This window comes from Glycine max, chromosome 20, assembly GCF_000004515.6.
Source record: "Glycine max cultivar Williams 82 chromosome 20, Glycine_max_v4.0, whole genome shotgun sequence".
In the NCBI taxonomy this organism is placed as follows: Eukaryota; Viridiplantae; Streptophyta; class Magnoliopsida; order Fabales; family Fabaceae; genus Glycine; species Glycine max.
Genome location: NC_038256.2, coordinates 42,406,872 through 42,424,017, shown reverse-complemented (window position 1 = coordinate 42,424,017; position 17,146 = coordinate 42,406,872). Strand labels below are relative to the sequence as shown.

Sequence of the window (17,146 nt, the reverse complement as noted above, 5' to 3'; positions counted from 1 at the left end):
TGAATCAAGAGGGAGAGGCTTTGATTGGCTCCTCTAAGTCTTGGGAGTAAATACACTCGGTTTGAGTGTTCCTTTAAGCATGCGCCAATCTCACATGGTTGGAACATTCTCGTAAAACATAGTAACCCTAACTAGTCTCCTTATGATTTCACTTAATGAGAATGATCTGGTTGACCCATTGTGAGGCCTTTCTTGTCATGTACTCCTAAGTGTCCGACGAGATTTTCTACCGAAAATGGTACCACATTGCATGTAGGTTTGAGTCTAGTATATTTGTTGCATAACACTTGTGTTTGACTTTCATTGAGTTAACGATTGAGAATTCGATATTGTTTTCTAGAGCGTGTGAACTTGAATGAGTGTGAATACTTGTGTGTGATTTTGTGAAGTGGTGGTGTTTGTGTACATTCAACTCTATATATTTATATGTTTTGCATGCTCTAGTGTTTTATTATATATGAATGTGATAATTCATTCCCGGTATATGTTTGTGTTTGGGCTGAATGTCATTTTGTTTCAAGTGAGCCAACATATGAGGAGTTCCATGTTGGAGATGGAGAGACCTATCCTTTCTCAGGAAAATGCTTTGATAGATGTGACATTGGGGCATGAGATTTTTATTTCACTAGTTCCATGAACGATATAGTTGTTTTATGTTTTTCATTTATTTAGACAACCTTGTTTTAAGTCGAGATGATTTTATTATTTATTTGGACAAATTCTATTATGATGTTTGACAAGCAAATGTGAACCTTTACCATTTTTAAAATGTTTATATTTAAATGTGTTTTAAAACTTATAATTAATTCACATTTATATTCTTTTTATCATTTGTACATTTACATGTGGAGTAGAGGGTGTCACAATATACTTGTATAACTTTGGAATCACGATTCCGTTGTTAATTTTTTCATCCCCATTTGCACAATAGAAACATATTTTTGTTTTGTTTCATGCCAAGTGACTATTTGGAAATATCACAAAAAGACACCCACATGGATAGTGCCAATAGCAATTTTGGAGTGCCAATAGCAATCCCCTTAACATCCTGATCCTTCCCTCCACTCACTCTTATCTCATTTTTGTTCCTTCTTTTTCACCCCAAACTCTTTGTATTGTGGTGAATGTTTGAGTGCAGAAGGTATAAAAAATGGTGGTGAAGATTCGATTGGCAAGGCTCGGGTGCAGGAACCACCCATTCTATCGCGTGGTTGTTACTGATAGCAAAACAACAAGAGATGGCAAGCAACTTGAAGTTTTAGGTTTCTACAATCCCGTCGCAGGTTATGTATTGTCTTATCCTCCTTAACTTGTTGTTCAAAGGAAACATTTACAAAATCTTATGATTCTAAATAACAATTAAACCATTGCTTTTAATACAGTCATGCAATAGGAAAAGCGGCTGCAAATGTAGTGTGTATTTGTTAGCAGTTAGGAATGAGAAAGATGGTTCGGGTTGGTACTAATTATTTTTTCTGCAACAGGCAAGGATGATGAGAAAAGAATGAGTCTCAAACTGGAAAGAGTCAAGTAAGTAATTTCCTCGTATACCAAGAGGGGAAAAAAATTGTTACTTTGCCCTTGCCGTGATTGTTAACATGTCTTAATTCTTGTAGAGTTCATGAAACAAATGTGAAATACTAAAATACAACAAGCATAGATCTTATTGCCCCCACCAAAGTAACTGTAGCTCCAAATGTTTAGCTACAAGTTTTCATATATTTCTTTAATTCAAAGATTGGGATTAAATTACCTATGTCAAATGTTTCTGGTTGCATTGATGAATTTAATAGGAAACTAGGACAGACATCTCCTTTTTTTTTCTTTTTTTTTTTTTTTATAGCAATTGATTCTCCTTGTGTTCTTTAGGTATTGGCTTTCTGTCGGAGCTAAGCCTTCAGAGCCTGTTGAGCATCTTCTGTTTCGAGCAGGTTTAGGACAATCTCATCAATTCCCTGTTGCTGCTCTAAATGGACATTTCCTCAACCAAGACCAACCAACCAATGCTGATCACAATGGTGAACTGGACTCTCCTCCTTAAAACTATTTCTGTGTTATTCTTGGATTTCTTTCTCTTATTTCTTTTACCCTTTATTCTAGGTGTATCTCCAGAAGCTATATTTTCTATTGGCCTACAAGTTTGAAGAGAATAGCTACCATACATTTGGAGAAGGTGGGTGGTGTTGTGATCAATTTTTTGCACCCTGTTCAATACCACCTAGAAACAAATTGATAGGTTATCTTGCTGTCTAGAAACTGGTTAGATTTGTTTCCTGGGAAGATGTTATCACAGTAGCAAAAGTAGCTTCATTTGATTTTGGCTTATGTATGCATTTCTGACATTGTTGTCAACACACCAGTTGGTTTTTATGCTTATGCAATTTTTCTTGATTCTGACAATTTATTTTGAAATATTTTCCTGTTTGCTTATGTGTGTGTTTGTTATAAAAAGAAATGACGAAAATAATTGTCTCAGAAGATTTTTGATAAGCATGTAAATATTTTATAATTATAAATGAATAGCACCTTGTTCAAAATTCGAGTTTCAGCCACTGCCCACCCACACACTGGAGACTTAGCTTCTGCCCTTTAAGTTTTGAGTTTTGACAAGGAATGATGCTTCAAGGTTCATAAAAAAAACTTCGTACCCTATTGCCTAGAGGCTCTTCGCTATGCGAAGGTATGGGGGAGGTTCATATTGAGCAATTTTTTCTGCACTTTTTTCTATTGTTTGTTTTGACTTTGTATGGACTATGCATCGGATGTCACTTTGGTTTTTCTTCAGAATTAGTAATATTGTTACATATATTGCATTGTTTGTTGATTCTTATAACTTTGATGAGTACTTGTTCAGGTCATCCTTTATTTTCCATTGGAGTTCTTGTTCAGTTTGCTAGAGTAGAGGGTTTGATGTAAGGAGCGTTTATCATGTCCTGAAGCCGTGCAGTTGCCATGCTTCATCTAAAAATATGGAATCACTGGATCTTCAGAATAGTGGTTTACACATTAATCCAGTCCAAGTGTCATAGAAATTAGGCATCTCCTGTCTTAAAACCACAAATGAAATGAGCCTATGTTTCGAGTAAAACTAACAGGATTCTATAATTTGTTCTTTCCTGTATGAGTCTAGGATTTGTTTGTGCAGTGTCCATGTTATAGGGCCTGTTTGGGTAAGCTTCTCTACTTCTAGAGAAACTTACCCAAACAGTGTCTGTAAAAATATCTGTTGATTAAAAACAGTCAATGAAAAACTTCCGCAACTATATGCTTACTATAAAGAGGATAGCAGAGACATCTTGCCACTCTTGATAGCTGAGACAGATCTTCGTGAAAATTTTCTCCCTAACAAGTATGGTTTCCAATGTTGAACATCTAAATCAATGCCAAGAGCTCTTCCTCTTACACTTTAAAGAGGGAAACTTCTGCTAAAGCCTTGCAGAATAAAGCTATAGGCATTTGTCTGAGTGCATAACACCTATAATGGTAAAGGGTAACACACTAACACTCAAGATGTTAATATGTGCATGGCTTTTAAGCAGAACCCAAGTTCAATTGCGACTAGTGAGTGCATTGGTGATGAAAATTTACTATTCCTAGTGAAGTATGTGATCTTCTTGGCTATTTGATAAAAATATTATTTCAGTATGGACGAACCTATATGAGAGAGTACATGGATCTTGTTTAATTTATTTTTTTAACATTATTAAAGTATTAAGTTTTGAGTAAGCTTCATTTTTTTATTTGAGTTTAATTTTCATACATTAAATATTTTTACATTATCAATCAATTCAAAATTATGTTAAATATGACCTTTAAAATAATATTTATAAATATTAATAAACATTTTTTCATGTAATATAAGAGATTTATTTTGTCACCATTACTCAATTTTCTGTATCCGTTGAAATGATAGAATTGTATTTAGGTAAGTGGAATGATGACATGTCAAATTTTTTTTTACGATATCTATCAAATAGTATAACAGTTTATTATAGTTCTTGGTTATTACTAAGAATTAACATTTGTTAAATCTGGATGACATAAAACGGGACTTTATAAATCCAAAATACCGTATGGTATTATGTCTATTATTTTTTTTCAACTGGAAATATTGAAAATATATTTCCTACTAAACTATTTTAATTAGTTAATTGAAATATATGAAATCCATCAAATAAAAAGTGAGATTAACATAAATTCTAATAAATAAATAAATAAATACATTAAAAACAATATTTTATTAATACTAAGCTTTGTTTTTCTATCCGTTCTTGTGATGTTTTTTTCAATTAAACAAGGTTACTTGTTACCATCACATGATTTTCATTTTTATTAACTTTTACATTAATTTTATTTGATGTTAATGACATGATGAATCATTTTAATAAAAAAGTCGTTGTAGTATAGTGGTGAGTATTCCCGCCTGTCACGCGGGTGACCCGGGTTCGATCCCCGGCAACGGCGTTTTACTTTTTTGTTTTTCAGAATAGGGTTTTCAGTACTATTTTTATAGTTGAATTAACTAATGAGTTATGTTTTTATTAAGGTTGTTGTAATATAGTGCTAAACATTCCCGCTTATCACGTGGTTGTCCTGCGTTCGATCCCGGGCAAACTGCGTTTTCATTTTTTCTGAATAGACTTTTTTTTTAGGGTATAATGAAGTATGAAGTAATAATGTAAAATAGGCCATCTCAACAAGAAGACTGCATGTAAAAGTTTTACCCTTAAAAATTGGAATGAAAGCTATCCCTAGCTTATACACGTCTTAACTGCTACCTGTAATCATGCTAACTTCCAATGAATTCTATACAGATACTTAAGTCTGGGTAACTAACAAATAGAAACTAAACTAGAGACCATAGTTACTTAGTCTTCTCCAACATTCTTATATAGGCAATAGTATTTACACTTTGGTAGATTAATTCAGGGTTGCCCTAGAATACTTTTAATTTTGCTGCATTTCTGGACTAGTGATTTATCAATCCTGTATATTCTATGATTGATCAAGCTGGGGTTTCAAAGAGTTCGTGAATTACTATGTCATTTTCTTAATTGTAGGCATTCCCTGGATTAAGCACAGACAAAAGTTCTTTGTTCTGAAATCACTTATATTTTTCAGCACATTTATCACCTAGGTGATAAGTTCTTTTCTTTTTATTTTGTAGAAAATTGAGCCAAGAACAAGAATGATATTGCAGAGAAAAATGCTCTATTCAGTTATTAGGCTATGTTTGGACAAAAGTTGGAAACCTGTTCTTGAGAATTTTAATGCACGTTAATTCCTGGATTCCGAGACACAAAATGTAGAAAAAGAAGAACTAGTTGTTTTGAGTAAAATTGCTTCTGAGCTCCCCAACTGACATTTTTAGACTTCAGAGAGAAATTATATAAGAACCTTGAATGAGACTATCCATGGATGTGCACCTCAACCAATGCAGAAAAAAGTTTTTGTGGAGCAGATGGATCCCCACGGAGGAATGCATTGTAAATACTAAATAATTATTGTACACGTGAGAACTTTGTCTATATTTTAGATATCAAAGTTAATTATGTTGATGAGATAGAACGGCTTTTAATTTGAAAAGAAAAAACAAGCCAAGTATGATAGAGATGTAAGGGGAGAATCTTTTGACCGCACGTGTAAACCTTCTTTTTATAATATATTTTGTTGAGAAGGTGTTGGATGATGGAAATCGTGATAAAAAACATGACATTATCTTTGAATGACACTTTTTTTACGTTCCTTTTGGCCAGCTGTTATCCCATCATGAATAAAAACTCATTGTAGCCTTTAGACTTTAGAGGGCACGAAAAGACCTTGCAACTTCTCCTCTCTTTTATATTTCTTGTTTGAGTTATTTCATTTGTACTTGACTGAGCGAATTATGGTAACTTCTACTAGAGTTTTTTCAATGGATGACCATTTTACTTAAAGATATGATCCAACTCTGGATTTTCAAAAGTTGAGCACTTTAATAATCATGAATTGTTGCATAATTTAGTCCCTCCTCGTACTCTTTCTCCTCAAATTACGGGATAATAATTGCATTACATAATTGAATTCAAAATTTTCTGAATAGTTGAGGTAACACACCTATCACTAGATCTGAGACAACAGTTATTTATAAATGGCCAAAACAAAACTTTGCTAAAGCAAATAGATCAACTAAATTATATGTGTAACTAAAGTAAAACTCACAAATTGTCAATCTCAATATGTGTGTAAGAATCCTCATGAATTAGCTGTGGCTTGAATTCTAAAGTTGCATATGCATCTTGGTAACAGAGTCAATAGATCTGTCATTGTTACATAACCAGCTATGAACCTTGCTGTGCACATAGTAAATTAGCAGTTGGCAACAGACACTTAATGTGCTATAGTATTGTGTCCGTACACAAAGGAAGCTGTACTTATATTACTCAACTAGTAAACCACAATGTCTGATGTCATCATAAAAGATGGAAAAATACTTAATATAATAGTACTTATTTTTTCTTCTATTTTATTCTTATCCCATTTTCTTCTTATCTTTACCTTTTCTATAGTATCAGTGACTACTTATCACATCTATTACTTTTTTTTTACTTTATTCTTATCTTTTTCTTCTTTCCACCCCAGTCCACCTCATTTTGGGGTGTAGATTTATCATTTATCATTACTCTAAAAGAAGCTTTGTGTAAAGAAAATTACATTCCCATTTGTGATATGCTGATAAGAGGGGACAGCAGAAACTCCCTAACCAAATCAAAATTGATCAAAACGAAAATCCTTCACTATTGTTGTACTGAAGAAACATGTGGTGAGTTTGTGCCGTACGAAACAAGCATGAAAGAAGAGGAATGGAAATGGGGTTGAGGCTTAAAGGCTCTGAAAGTACATGTGACTATTAAATTACTATATATGTTGATTATACCGCAGGCAATGGTATTGTGAATCACGAGAACTTCACGTGTAACTCTGACCTCCTTTGTTCAGTACAACCGACCAATTTTTTTTTTTTAAGTTTCAATATATACTGTGGTTGGACCACTTTGATCACAGAGCATTTCAGACATTAATGTTACCACCTCTGTCTCTAATGCTGTTAAGTTCCCACAGTTTCACTTTGTCTCTAATGCTGTTAAGTTCCCACAGTTTCACTTTGTCTCACGCTTTCAATTAACAAATAGTGCACCGATGGCTCAAATGAATATAATAAATTGGATTTCAAAGTTTTATATTTCCATTATGAGGGTCCAATAAGCACATTTAAATGTTTACAAATAATCATTTTTCTTAAAAGCTGAAGTTACCTAGAAAGGGTCACTATTCAATATGCAAGTAAGGTTACTTCAATGGTCTCAGTTCCAATTAAATTAAACTAACACAATTTGGTTTGGATTCCTTATGACATTTAAGCAAAGTGATGCCCATTGAGTCTCAACAATTTTGTGCAGTGAAAGTTGCTTAAGTTTATTATATGTCAGAGGAAAAAATTAGACAAAAAAGTTTGCTGTGTTAACTCTTGATGAAAGTGAAGACCTTATACCTGGTGGTGAAATACAAGAATTGAATTGATGCAAATAAAATTAGGAGGATTATGAGCCCCTCTGTCAATTGTAGTTTGCTAAAATTATATATTTTATTTCTACTTAAACTTGTGCCGATGAACATACGAAATTTGTGATATGACATGAAGATTTACAAGTCTCTGAGATAGGATCAGATAAACTTTCTGTACGGTGTTAACGGAGATTTGTGCGAAACTTCAAGATTAAGAGGAATTTTGTATCAAAGCAACATGACTGAGAAAAGAAAGAACAAATTATTCTAAAATTTAAAGACTAAATTGAAATATGAAGCAAAATTAATGCGGGAATAAAATAGTAGTTTATTAGGTGGAACAAGTGATAAGTAAATTCTGTAGTTATTGATCAAAACGCGAGAGGAAGAAAGAAACATGATCAGATCAAACATATACCTACTTTCTCATAAAAAGTTTGATAAATCATTTCTATACAATGAGTTGTCACAATATATAGGGCATTCATTTCAGTTTTCTGTAAATAGGGACTAAAAAGAAAAGGAAATTAAAGAGCTACTCAATATTATAATTAAATAAACTTGGCAATTAGATGTATCGGGATCCACTTCTTCTAAAGTGAGAAATTTATTTTATAAAGTACTAAAATAAGTAATCACAGTTGTTAGTAAGAAAATCAATCGCTAATATTATTATGAGTACATTAATAAATTATGGATATGTTTAGAAATTGATTATTGATAGTCGTATCTATTTTATCATTTCTTATGTCAGAGGAGTCAAACTATTATGACCAAGTGACTTTTTTTGTGTTAATTAAAGATTTTTTTAATAAATAAAGATTAGACTTAATTACACTTTAGTTTTCCTAACATGATCAATTTATAATTTTTATCCTCTTATTTTCAATTTCTTTTCTTGATCCCATATTTCTAAAATTGCATGATTTTAGTTCACATGATAATTTGTCATCTAATACTTAACAAAAATGTTATTGTGGAGGCTATGTACTAACGTGACGATACACATAAAGCTTGTGTGTTTGTAAGATGGTACAATTAGAACTCATGTGTATTGGTCATGTTAGTGTTTCAACTCCTTGACATCTCATTTAACTCATTTAAGTATTAGATGACAAGGTAACAAATGAACTAAAATCAAATCACGAGGATTAAAATTGTAAATTGACTATCCTAGGAGGATACAAAGTGCTATTAAACCAAAAGATTAGCAGAATGGATTCTGACTCTCTTTAAACAAATTTTTTTGGTGCACTTTTAGTTTCCTACTTTTTTAATTTTGTGAATTTTATTTCCTATTATTTCCTAAAATTTAATCCCTCTCTATTTTAAGTATATAATTTTGATTCATATGTTAACTTAACATCAGATGTTTAATGAAATATTAACATAGCACTCGTGTCAACACATCTATTGCGTTATCACATCAGCACTTTCTTTAAATTTTGGGTAGTAAATCAATCGATAGACCAAAATTAGACAATTAAAGTAACAGGATCAAATTTGCAAAGAAGATGGTAGACAAAATTTTGAAAATTTGAATAAATAGAAGTAAACGCAATTAAACCAAACTTTTTCATAAGTAGGTCGTGCACTCGTGCAAGAAAAACATAAAACATGAACTTTCCACGCCCCGTTTTACACGATAAATATTTTAAACTAAATAATATAACTATTAGTTCTAATTTCAAAATCAATACATCCTATAACTTTTAAAAAATGCTAGGCATAAATGTTAAATAAGTAAAGATAAGTTATAATACAATTAAATTTATAACCCAAAATTTAAAGTTCACGTTTAAATTTATTAACCTTTTTCCAATGACTAAGTTATAATACAATTAAATTTATTAATACCTTAGATAAATATAAAGTTTATCTAGATAAAAAGGTATGAAACTGGACAAAATAATCTAAACCCACGCTTGCTCGATGAAACGGGTTGAGTACTCAGGACAGAAGAAGCTGGTGGAAGCAACAAATTCCTGACAAGCGAATAATTCAATATCAAGTGCTTAAAATTGCATGAAAACTGAAGAAAAGAAAGAATAAAAAAAATAACAGAGAATTGGAAAAAGGTTGGCATCTTAAGTGGTTTGGGGAGAGCACGAGGTAGAGCAAGTGGATTATCATAGTTTAATAATTTAGTCATTCACTTAACTGGTTTTTAATCACACTTAAATAAAATCTCGTGTCCCCTCATATGGAATCTTAGTCAAAAGTTTGAAACTCACGTCCTTGGCTACTTTTCTTTGGCCTCTATGATGCTGCATTGGAAGAAATAACTTTTCTTCCTTTTGATTCATTACATTAAAAAAATTTCATGCCTATGCAAAAGCTACTTTAACTTATAAATATCCTTTTCCGGGGCAAATCGGCAAGAGATACCAACTGGTATTTATTTTGGATTTCATGTAAGGAGAAACAAAAAATACACTGAGAAGGGGCAGAAAATTTCTGGCCTATCATCATGTGTACGAATCTTGTGATTCAAATCCATTGCTCATGCAAATATCTCATTACTGCTTCTATATTCTTGCTGTCTCCTCTAAAGCTGTCAGAGCCCTGTAACGTATTCTGATATTCAGTTGGATTGGATATCCATCATGCAGCTTTTGCCTACACATTTTAAACTAAGCTCAACAAAATCTCCTATCTAATAATTCCTAAGAGAGGCCAAATAATTAAATTAGCGTATGTGATTAAAAGAGAGGCCAAATTTTTAAATCTTCTAACTAACTGATTTTTATTTTGGTTCCAAACCATCTATCGAGCATGTCTTCATCTGTGCTATTATAATTTATTAATAAATATTTACTTCAAACCAGTGAAATTGAAGTTTTCTAGTGTGTTTCAATTGGTGGTAAGGAATCTAAAATCACGGTCACACTAGGAAAAATTAGAAGTACTTTTGTACTGCTTTGCCTTCAATGTAAAAAAATTTAAATTGATTTTGACAAACATGCTTGAGATGTCCGATCTTTGATGTAACGGAAGATGGTGAAAATTTGACAGTGACTATAAGGTCTCACCATACAAGCTGATTTTATAGATTTGAATTTGACCCAAACTCAGAATTCATAAAAACCCAAACTAATTATGCCATTCGTTAGGATGAGGTTAGGTTCACCAGTTTCTGTTTCTTGAGTGATCACCCAAGAGGTTCAATTATTTCTAAATTCTGCGCCATTGGATAAGCATGATAAGCATTTTTTTACCCGTGGAAATGTAAAATTTGATGTTGAAAACGATAGCTGGGGCCCTAATTATGTGCACCTTTTTTAGATCAAGTCAAGGTAGTAATAAGATAGTCCATTATGATCTAATCTAAAACTTTTCTAATGGTTGTTGTTATGAAGAAGGCTTTTTGAGTTTTGTCCTGATGGGCAACCATAAACTCTTCCGTCATGCACATATTAAGGGCAGCTTATAAACTAAGATAAAATGCTACCACATAGTTTTGAAGTGGGAGACCCCATTATGTTGGTGGGTGGTGCCTACACATAGGATTATAGAGTGTGACATAGCAATGCAAGAAAGAGAGGCCTAGCCGAATTGTTTGTGGCTTCTTTTTCTTTTTTTCTTTTTAATCAATTCCCGGTTATTAGGGTAAGGATTCCCAAATGGTGAGGGGTGGGGCCCAATTTCTGTTTGTCTGGTGGGTTTGGAGGCACTGCACGCCCTTACATGCCCCCATCGGTGCCTCTTTACTAGACCAATGTGAGATAGGAGCACAACTCTTCAACTTCTATAAGAACCCCCCAATACCTCAGTAAACAAACTCACTCACAACACAACTTCAATTCAAAGCTTCAAGCTTAAGCCCAACAAAGCTTAAAAAAAGAAGATAAGAAAACCCAATAATTACTAACTCTTGAAAAATGAAGATGGGTAGTCCTAGCATGGGAGGCTCAAAGAGAAGGCTTTCAAGCAGAGGGCTTGGAGGAGCCCTTAGGGAGCAAAGGGCAAGGCTTTACATAATAAGAAGGTGTGTGGTCATGCTCCTCTGCTGGCATGACTAGCTAGTAGTACTAGTTGAGGCCTTCAAAGTTGAAATCCAAAGCTTGCTTCCATCACTATGGAACAAGATTTGGTTATCTTCTCTTCCTTTGTTTTATTCTTTTCTTCTTCCTTCCTTTGATTCATATGGTGGAGTGTATATAGCTGACGGCTGGTTTATTGTGGGAGAGATGCAACAATTTTTTGTATGGATTGCTGGCCTTATAAATACATATATGGCTTGGCTTTATGTACATCAGAAATAACAGTGAATTATTTATAACAATTCCAATTTTTATCATATATTCAAAGTCTATTTCCCTATTAATTCTATTTAATTTATTCTTTAGCTTTCCTTTGATTTATCCTTTCTTTTCTTTCTTTGCTGTTACTGGTTGATTTGGATCATGCTCATGTCCTCCAAGGTAATTGATTGCTTGCTTCTTATTTTGTTTTTCATCTCTCCTGTTCCCTCCCTCTCTCAACACCGGTTGGATTCATGGGGAAATATATTTTTAAAAAATAAAGTATATAAATAAGTTACTTCGTTAACAGCTTGTGCATATTCAGAATCTAGAACAAAATTTGTATCTTAAGCATAGATGCGGTATTTTGATCTTTTATGAGCATACTCATCAGTGATGGTAAATTTGAAGAGTGGTTCTAGTTAAGGAGTTTTAGTCCCCAAAAATCCCTTTCTTAACTGAATTTCAGGTGGTCTTCAGGATTTTTCTTAAAAATTTCATGACAAGAGGCTTTATTTTGCCATGTTCTTATGTTGCTTAATTTCAAGCACATACCTTCCCACAGATATGGAAACCGGGAAAGAATCTTCTAACATGGTGTGTTTTCTTAGATTGCTGGGAATATTCAAGAGAAATAAGAGTTAATTACAATCTTGATTATATATTTGAATTCTTTGAATGCTTCTTTCTACAATTTCACTGAACTGCAGTAGTTGTACAAATGATAAATTAATTTTTTATTTTTCAAAAGTTGTGTCAAGGCTAAGATCTAATTTGTTAAACTTAAAACTAGTCTAGACTCAACTACACAAGTTTTGGCTTATGAATGAATTGCCTTTCAACTGAATGATTTAACAGAAAATAGTAATGTACGTAAAAGATAAAACAAAGTAGACCCGACATATAGACTTTTTGATATAAAATTACGACAAAGGTATTGATTAAGATTACCTGGAGAACAATAATTAGTGGATCAAAATTAAATATTAACGAAAAAAAGAGCTTAAGAAACAAAAAAGATGTTTTATGTGTAAGATTAAGTTAACAGCAAGGGGCATCAATAATTAGGCGCTTGATGTAGGCCCGTTAATCATTTGAAGTGGAGATTGTGTTGACGATTCTAAAATTGAAACTGTTAGCATAGTTGTTACATTTTATATGAATGGCTTTTGGAATCTACCTTTTTTATCTTCTACCCAAAAGAACGGCATCTATAAAGTGTTTGCAGCTTAAACTCAGAGTGACAGAGTTCTTTTTTAAAGTTAAATTGATATGTTAGTTCTTGAATTATTTGAGAATTTGAAAATAAGTTTTTTATATATTAAATTTTTTAATTTAATTCTTAAATTTATAAATTATTTTTAATTGGGTATATAAGAACTTGTTTTTAAAAAAAAAAATCAGAAATTTAATGGATAATCAAACAAGTGATTTGATCCTTCAACTGTTGTTTAAGACTTTTTAAATAGGTGTCGGTATCTTAATGAAGATAAGAAATGTTTTGTCTAATCGAAAAGAATTTTAATTCAAAGATTAGTTAAAAGTGTTTTATAAGTTTAGAGACTTAATTACAAGCTTTTAAAGTATACCTAACTTATTTTAAAATTTCAAATTTAACTAGCATAAAATTTCAAATTTAAGTAGCATATTAATATTAATATGCATGTTGTCAACTAACTCATGAATTAATTGACACATAATTGTTTATCAAATAGTTTGAATTTCATGTTTAAATCTTTAAGATTTAAATATGTTTTTTTTAACCATCACAAAAAAAAATTGTTTACTAATAATATTTTTTGTTAACTTGAAAAGTGCATGTTATTTAATTAATGTATTTAATGATTTAGCCTCTTTCTAAAAGCAAATAAAGCAACCGACTTATGATGGTTAGATACTATTGGGAAACATGAATTGAGTTCAACTAATAGTTAAGACAAAGACCTTTGGTTGGTGTGCACTAACAAGAAGGAAGGTTGACATGAATCGTCTTGTTCTCCCATTTTGATGAAATTGGAAGTGTAATTATTCTCTTGTCTTCAACGTAACAACATTATATTAAGTCTTTAAATGGAAATTTATTAGTTTTCAATTCATTCGGCTTAGTCTACTTGTAAATATAAGAAAAATAAGTGTTTTTTTTTTCTGTCTCAAAGGAAAAGAAGTGTTTTCTTTTTGTCCAGAAGGAAGAAGGTAAAAAAGAAAAAGAAGTGTTCTTATTTTCTTTTTTTTTTGGTCAGAAAAAAAGTGTTTAAAACACTACTAGACACCGCAGTTTTAGCTAAACCAAGCACCAAAAAGCTTGAGTTTATTGTCAAATCTATAAGTGTAGTGGGCCTTACTGAATTATTGGCTTCCAGCCCACTTTCACGTGTGCCACGTATCCAGATGAAGGGGCCTACATCTGTAACTAATGCCCCTAATTCTTTTGTCAGCTTAAGGATGATCAATACTGACCAAAAGAAAAAACAAAGATTTATCAACACAAAAGATAAATGAATGAATACATATCAATAAATGTGTATGATGTGAACTATTGAAGCTATATAAAAGTATTAGTATCTAAAAATTATGTTATAAAGAAATAAGGGTTAATATAGTTCTAAAAACAATAGGACCCAAATAAATAGAGACAGCCCGAAAGTGAAAGGACTTTTATATTCTTGTATAAATTTTTCACTGTATATTCAGATGATTGTGTTAAAAAAAACGTTCCACAAAATTAAAGTCTATGTAAATAAATTGGCTCCAAGTGTACCGGTAATTGAATTAGAAATTTAATTTGCAAAATTATTTTTCCCTTGTGATATAGCTTTATTAATTTAATTTTGTAAAAAAAAATAGTTGTTGAATATATAGAACTTATATCAATTATGTCACTCTACAAAAAAAAAAATATCAACTATGTCATTTTTTAAAATTGAAATGTAAAAAAGATTGAGTTAGATACAATTCACTAATGTACGGACTGACTTATACAGTGATTAAATTTAAATATTAAACTAATAATGAAAAATGATTTAAAAACTAAATTGTCGATTTATTACTTAAACAAAATAATGATAGGGATGCAGGCTTTTGTCGGTGGGTTTTATTAGATCCAGACATGAATGAATGCACACGTGACACTTGAAGAATTGATTTTAATTGCTTTTTACTATTATGATATATATTTAGTTTATAAAATATTATATGTTTTATTTTAACTCTTAGTTATTTTTAATCACTATATTTGATAAAAAAAAAACAGAAATTTTTAGTTTTTCCTATTAAAGTTTAAAAATATATGAGATCTATAGCTTTTAAAGATTGAAATAAAAAATAATTTTGAATACATTATATTTCTGGAAAAATTTAATTCTATTTAATTTGCTTTATCGGGATACGATTCATTTTTTAAAAAAATCTACTAGGTGAATTTAGTAGTGAAAATTTTAAGTAATTATTTAGTCTTATTGTTTAATTAAATTAGATATTATTAAAGAAATTAGGAATATTAATTTAGGACAAAGGGTTTTGATCCAAAGAAATGAACTTAATCCAATATTGTAGGTTCAAACTACAATATAAAAAATTAAATTGTAATAGATTGAATGTAGTCGTTGAGAGTGAAAATGAAAGATAATTTTCTTATTGTTTCGATCTTGAATTTGTTGCATTGTTAGACTCTTTGCATTTAAAGATTTGTTCACCTTAGCTCCCATGGATCTTATGGTTTTGTCCTTAGAAAATACTCTGGAGGTTAAGAGAGAATAATATTTTAAAATAACCTTTAGTTTTGATTCTTAAGCGGCGTAAGACTTTTTATATACTGAAATAATTTTCCTTGTTGAGGCCAAGGGGATAAAGGACCTTGTAGCTTAGGTGTGTGACCTAGTTCTTTTTTCTGACATTAATATTCCGACCTTAAATTTGTTGCATTATTAAGGTTATCATATCAAAGATATTGTCCATTTTGACATTTGTGCGATCATCACAATTTTTTTCCTTAAAAAGACACTTAATATTTCAAAGATTATGTGTCTATCAATGCAATAAACTTGAGATTAGAACATCAGACATCGGGTAGAAGGCCCAAGCCACACACACGAGACATAAAGGCCTTCTAATCCCTTAGCTTTGATAGAGACTACTGCACTAGTACATAAAAAATGTCTCACATAGCTTAGGAATCAAAGTCAATGGTAAATTATAAACCTCCTCATCTCTTAATTAACCCATCAAAATACCTTTTAAAGACAAAATTATAAAGACTCATGCAAGTCAAAATAGACAATGTCTCAAATATGACGAGCCTAATGATACAATGAACTCGAGGTAAAAACACTTATAATAAATAAAAATAGCATGTGATATGATCATAAATTGTTTTGAATATCAGTAAACATAACTTATGAAAACATGTTATAGTTTTTACAAAAACAATTAACCCTATTTCATATTCATTTATAAAAACAACTAAGTATTTATAGAACAAGCATGTATTTGATACACTTAATTAAGTTCTTTACTCAAACACACCCTAATTATATTATTCTATTTATGCTTTCCTTTTTAGCCGATCAAATAAGTAAAGAGAGAGCTCAATTCTTACTTTTAACTTAAACAGCTTAAAAATCTACTCCTTTTCTGTCTCCTATTTTATCTCAATCCAAATATTAATATTCGACTATAAAAACATGAGTATAAAAAACTTACATTATGAATACAAAAAATATATTGCTTATATTAACTTGAAGAACACAATGAGAAACAATGAAAACTAACAAATATGATGAGTCAAAGTGTTGTGTTGTGTCTGTGGATGACATAGACCGGGGAGAGAGAATGGTGTGGCCAAATTGCAGGCTTAGGGCACCCACGTGCGCCTCCCTTATCCTAAAGCCCCACCACGTCCTTTTGATTCTTTTCCAGTCATACCTTGTCTTGGTCCCCTCTCGTTTCGTTTCCATTTTTGATACATCCCCCTCTACTCATTTTACATTTCTCTCTTACCCCTTTTATAACAACTATTAGCATCATTCCACAAGTGAATGAATGTTGCACTCATTTTGTCAATATATAAACTAATATATTAATGACTACGTGTATGCTTGGTTTACAATTAAAATTATTGCGACACATTCTAATGCAATCTAATGAATAAAAATAAAATAAAAACAAAAACAAGAATCTTGATTCTTTTATAAAAAATACTTTGATCTTAAACATATTTTTGCACATGATTTTCAAATATGCATCTTAAAGTACCCAAATAAAAGTGTCTTTAGATTAAAAACCCGTGCTTCATTCAATTCATTGTTTCCCCTGAAAGCAGGGAGGGAGAGAAAAAATGTGTAACAAAAAGTGTGGTGTCT

At 31.4% G+C, this 17,146-nt stretch overlaps 2 protein-coding genes and 1 non-coding gene across 4 annotated transcripts; all 3 read left to right on the top strand.

Annotated features, from left to right (window-relative positions):
• Positions 1–1,076: 1,076 nt before the first annotated feature.
• Positions 1,077–3,105, top strand: LOC100788481 (30S ribosomal protein S16-like). 2 transcript variants are annotated; one of them, XM_041013052.1, is made up of 5 exons: positions 1,077–1,283; positions 1,485–1,530; positions 1,870–2,018; positions 2,101–2,173; positions 2,855–3,105. In XM_041013052.1, the coding sequence occupies exons 1-4, from the start codon at positions 1,151–1,153 to the stop codon at positions 2,142–2,144; spliced, it is 372 nt and encodes a 123-aa protein (XP_040868986.1). In that variant the 5' UTR covers positions 1,077–1,150; the 3' UTR covers positions 2,145–2,173; positions 2,855–3,105. The 2 variants fall into 2 exon arrangements, with proteins under 2 accessions (XP_040868986.1, NP_001348030.1); NM_001361101.1 differs by lacking the exon at positions 2,855–3,105 and having other exon boundaries at positions 1,105–1,283; positions 2,101–2,408.
• A 1,287-nt stretch (positions 3,106–4,392) lies between these two features.
• On the top strand, positions 4,393–4,464 carry TRNAD-GUC (transfer RNA aspartic acid (anticodon GUC)). The gene has a single exon. It is a non-coding gene; the product is annotated as a tRNA-Asp (tRNA).
• A 6,827-nt stretch (positions 4,465–11,291) lies between these two features.
• On the top strand, positions 11,292–11,830 carry LOC100787944 (uncharacterized). Its single transcript, XM_006606214.4, has one exon. It carries the CDS (start codon positions 11,427–11,429, stop codon positions 11,565–11,567), a length of 141 nt encoding a protein of 46 aa, XP_006606277.1. The 5' UTR covers positions 11,292–11,426; the 3' UTR covers positions 11,568–11,830.
• The last annotated feature ends 5,316 nt before the right edge of the window (positions 11,831–17,146 follow it).

What these genes read in the sequence shown, in the direction of transcription:
- LOC100788481 (XM_041013052.1), top strand. Translation starts at nt 1,151, where the DNA reads ATGGTGGTGAAGATTCGATTGGCAAGGCTCGGGTGCAGGAACCACCCA. An exon ending in CTCAAACTGGAAAGAGTCAA is followed by an intron (nt 1,531 to 1,869) that starts GTAAGTAATTTC and finishes TGTGTTCTTTAG; the next exon opens with GTATTGGCTTTCTGTCGGAG. An exon ending in AACCAATGCTGATCACAATG is followed by an intron (nt 2,019 to 2,100) that starts GTGAACTGGACT and finishes CCTTTATTCTAG; the next exon opens with GTGTATCTCCAGAAGCTATA.
- LOC100787944 (XM_006606214.4), top strand. Translation starts at nt 11,427, where the DNA reads ATGAAGATGGGTAGTCCTAGCATGGGAGGCTCAAAGAGAAGGCTTTCA.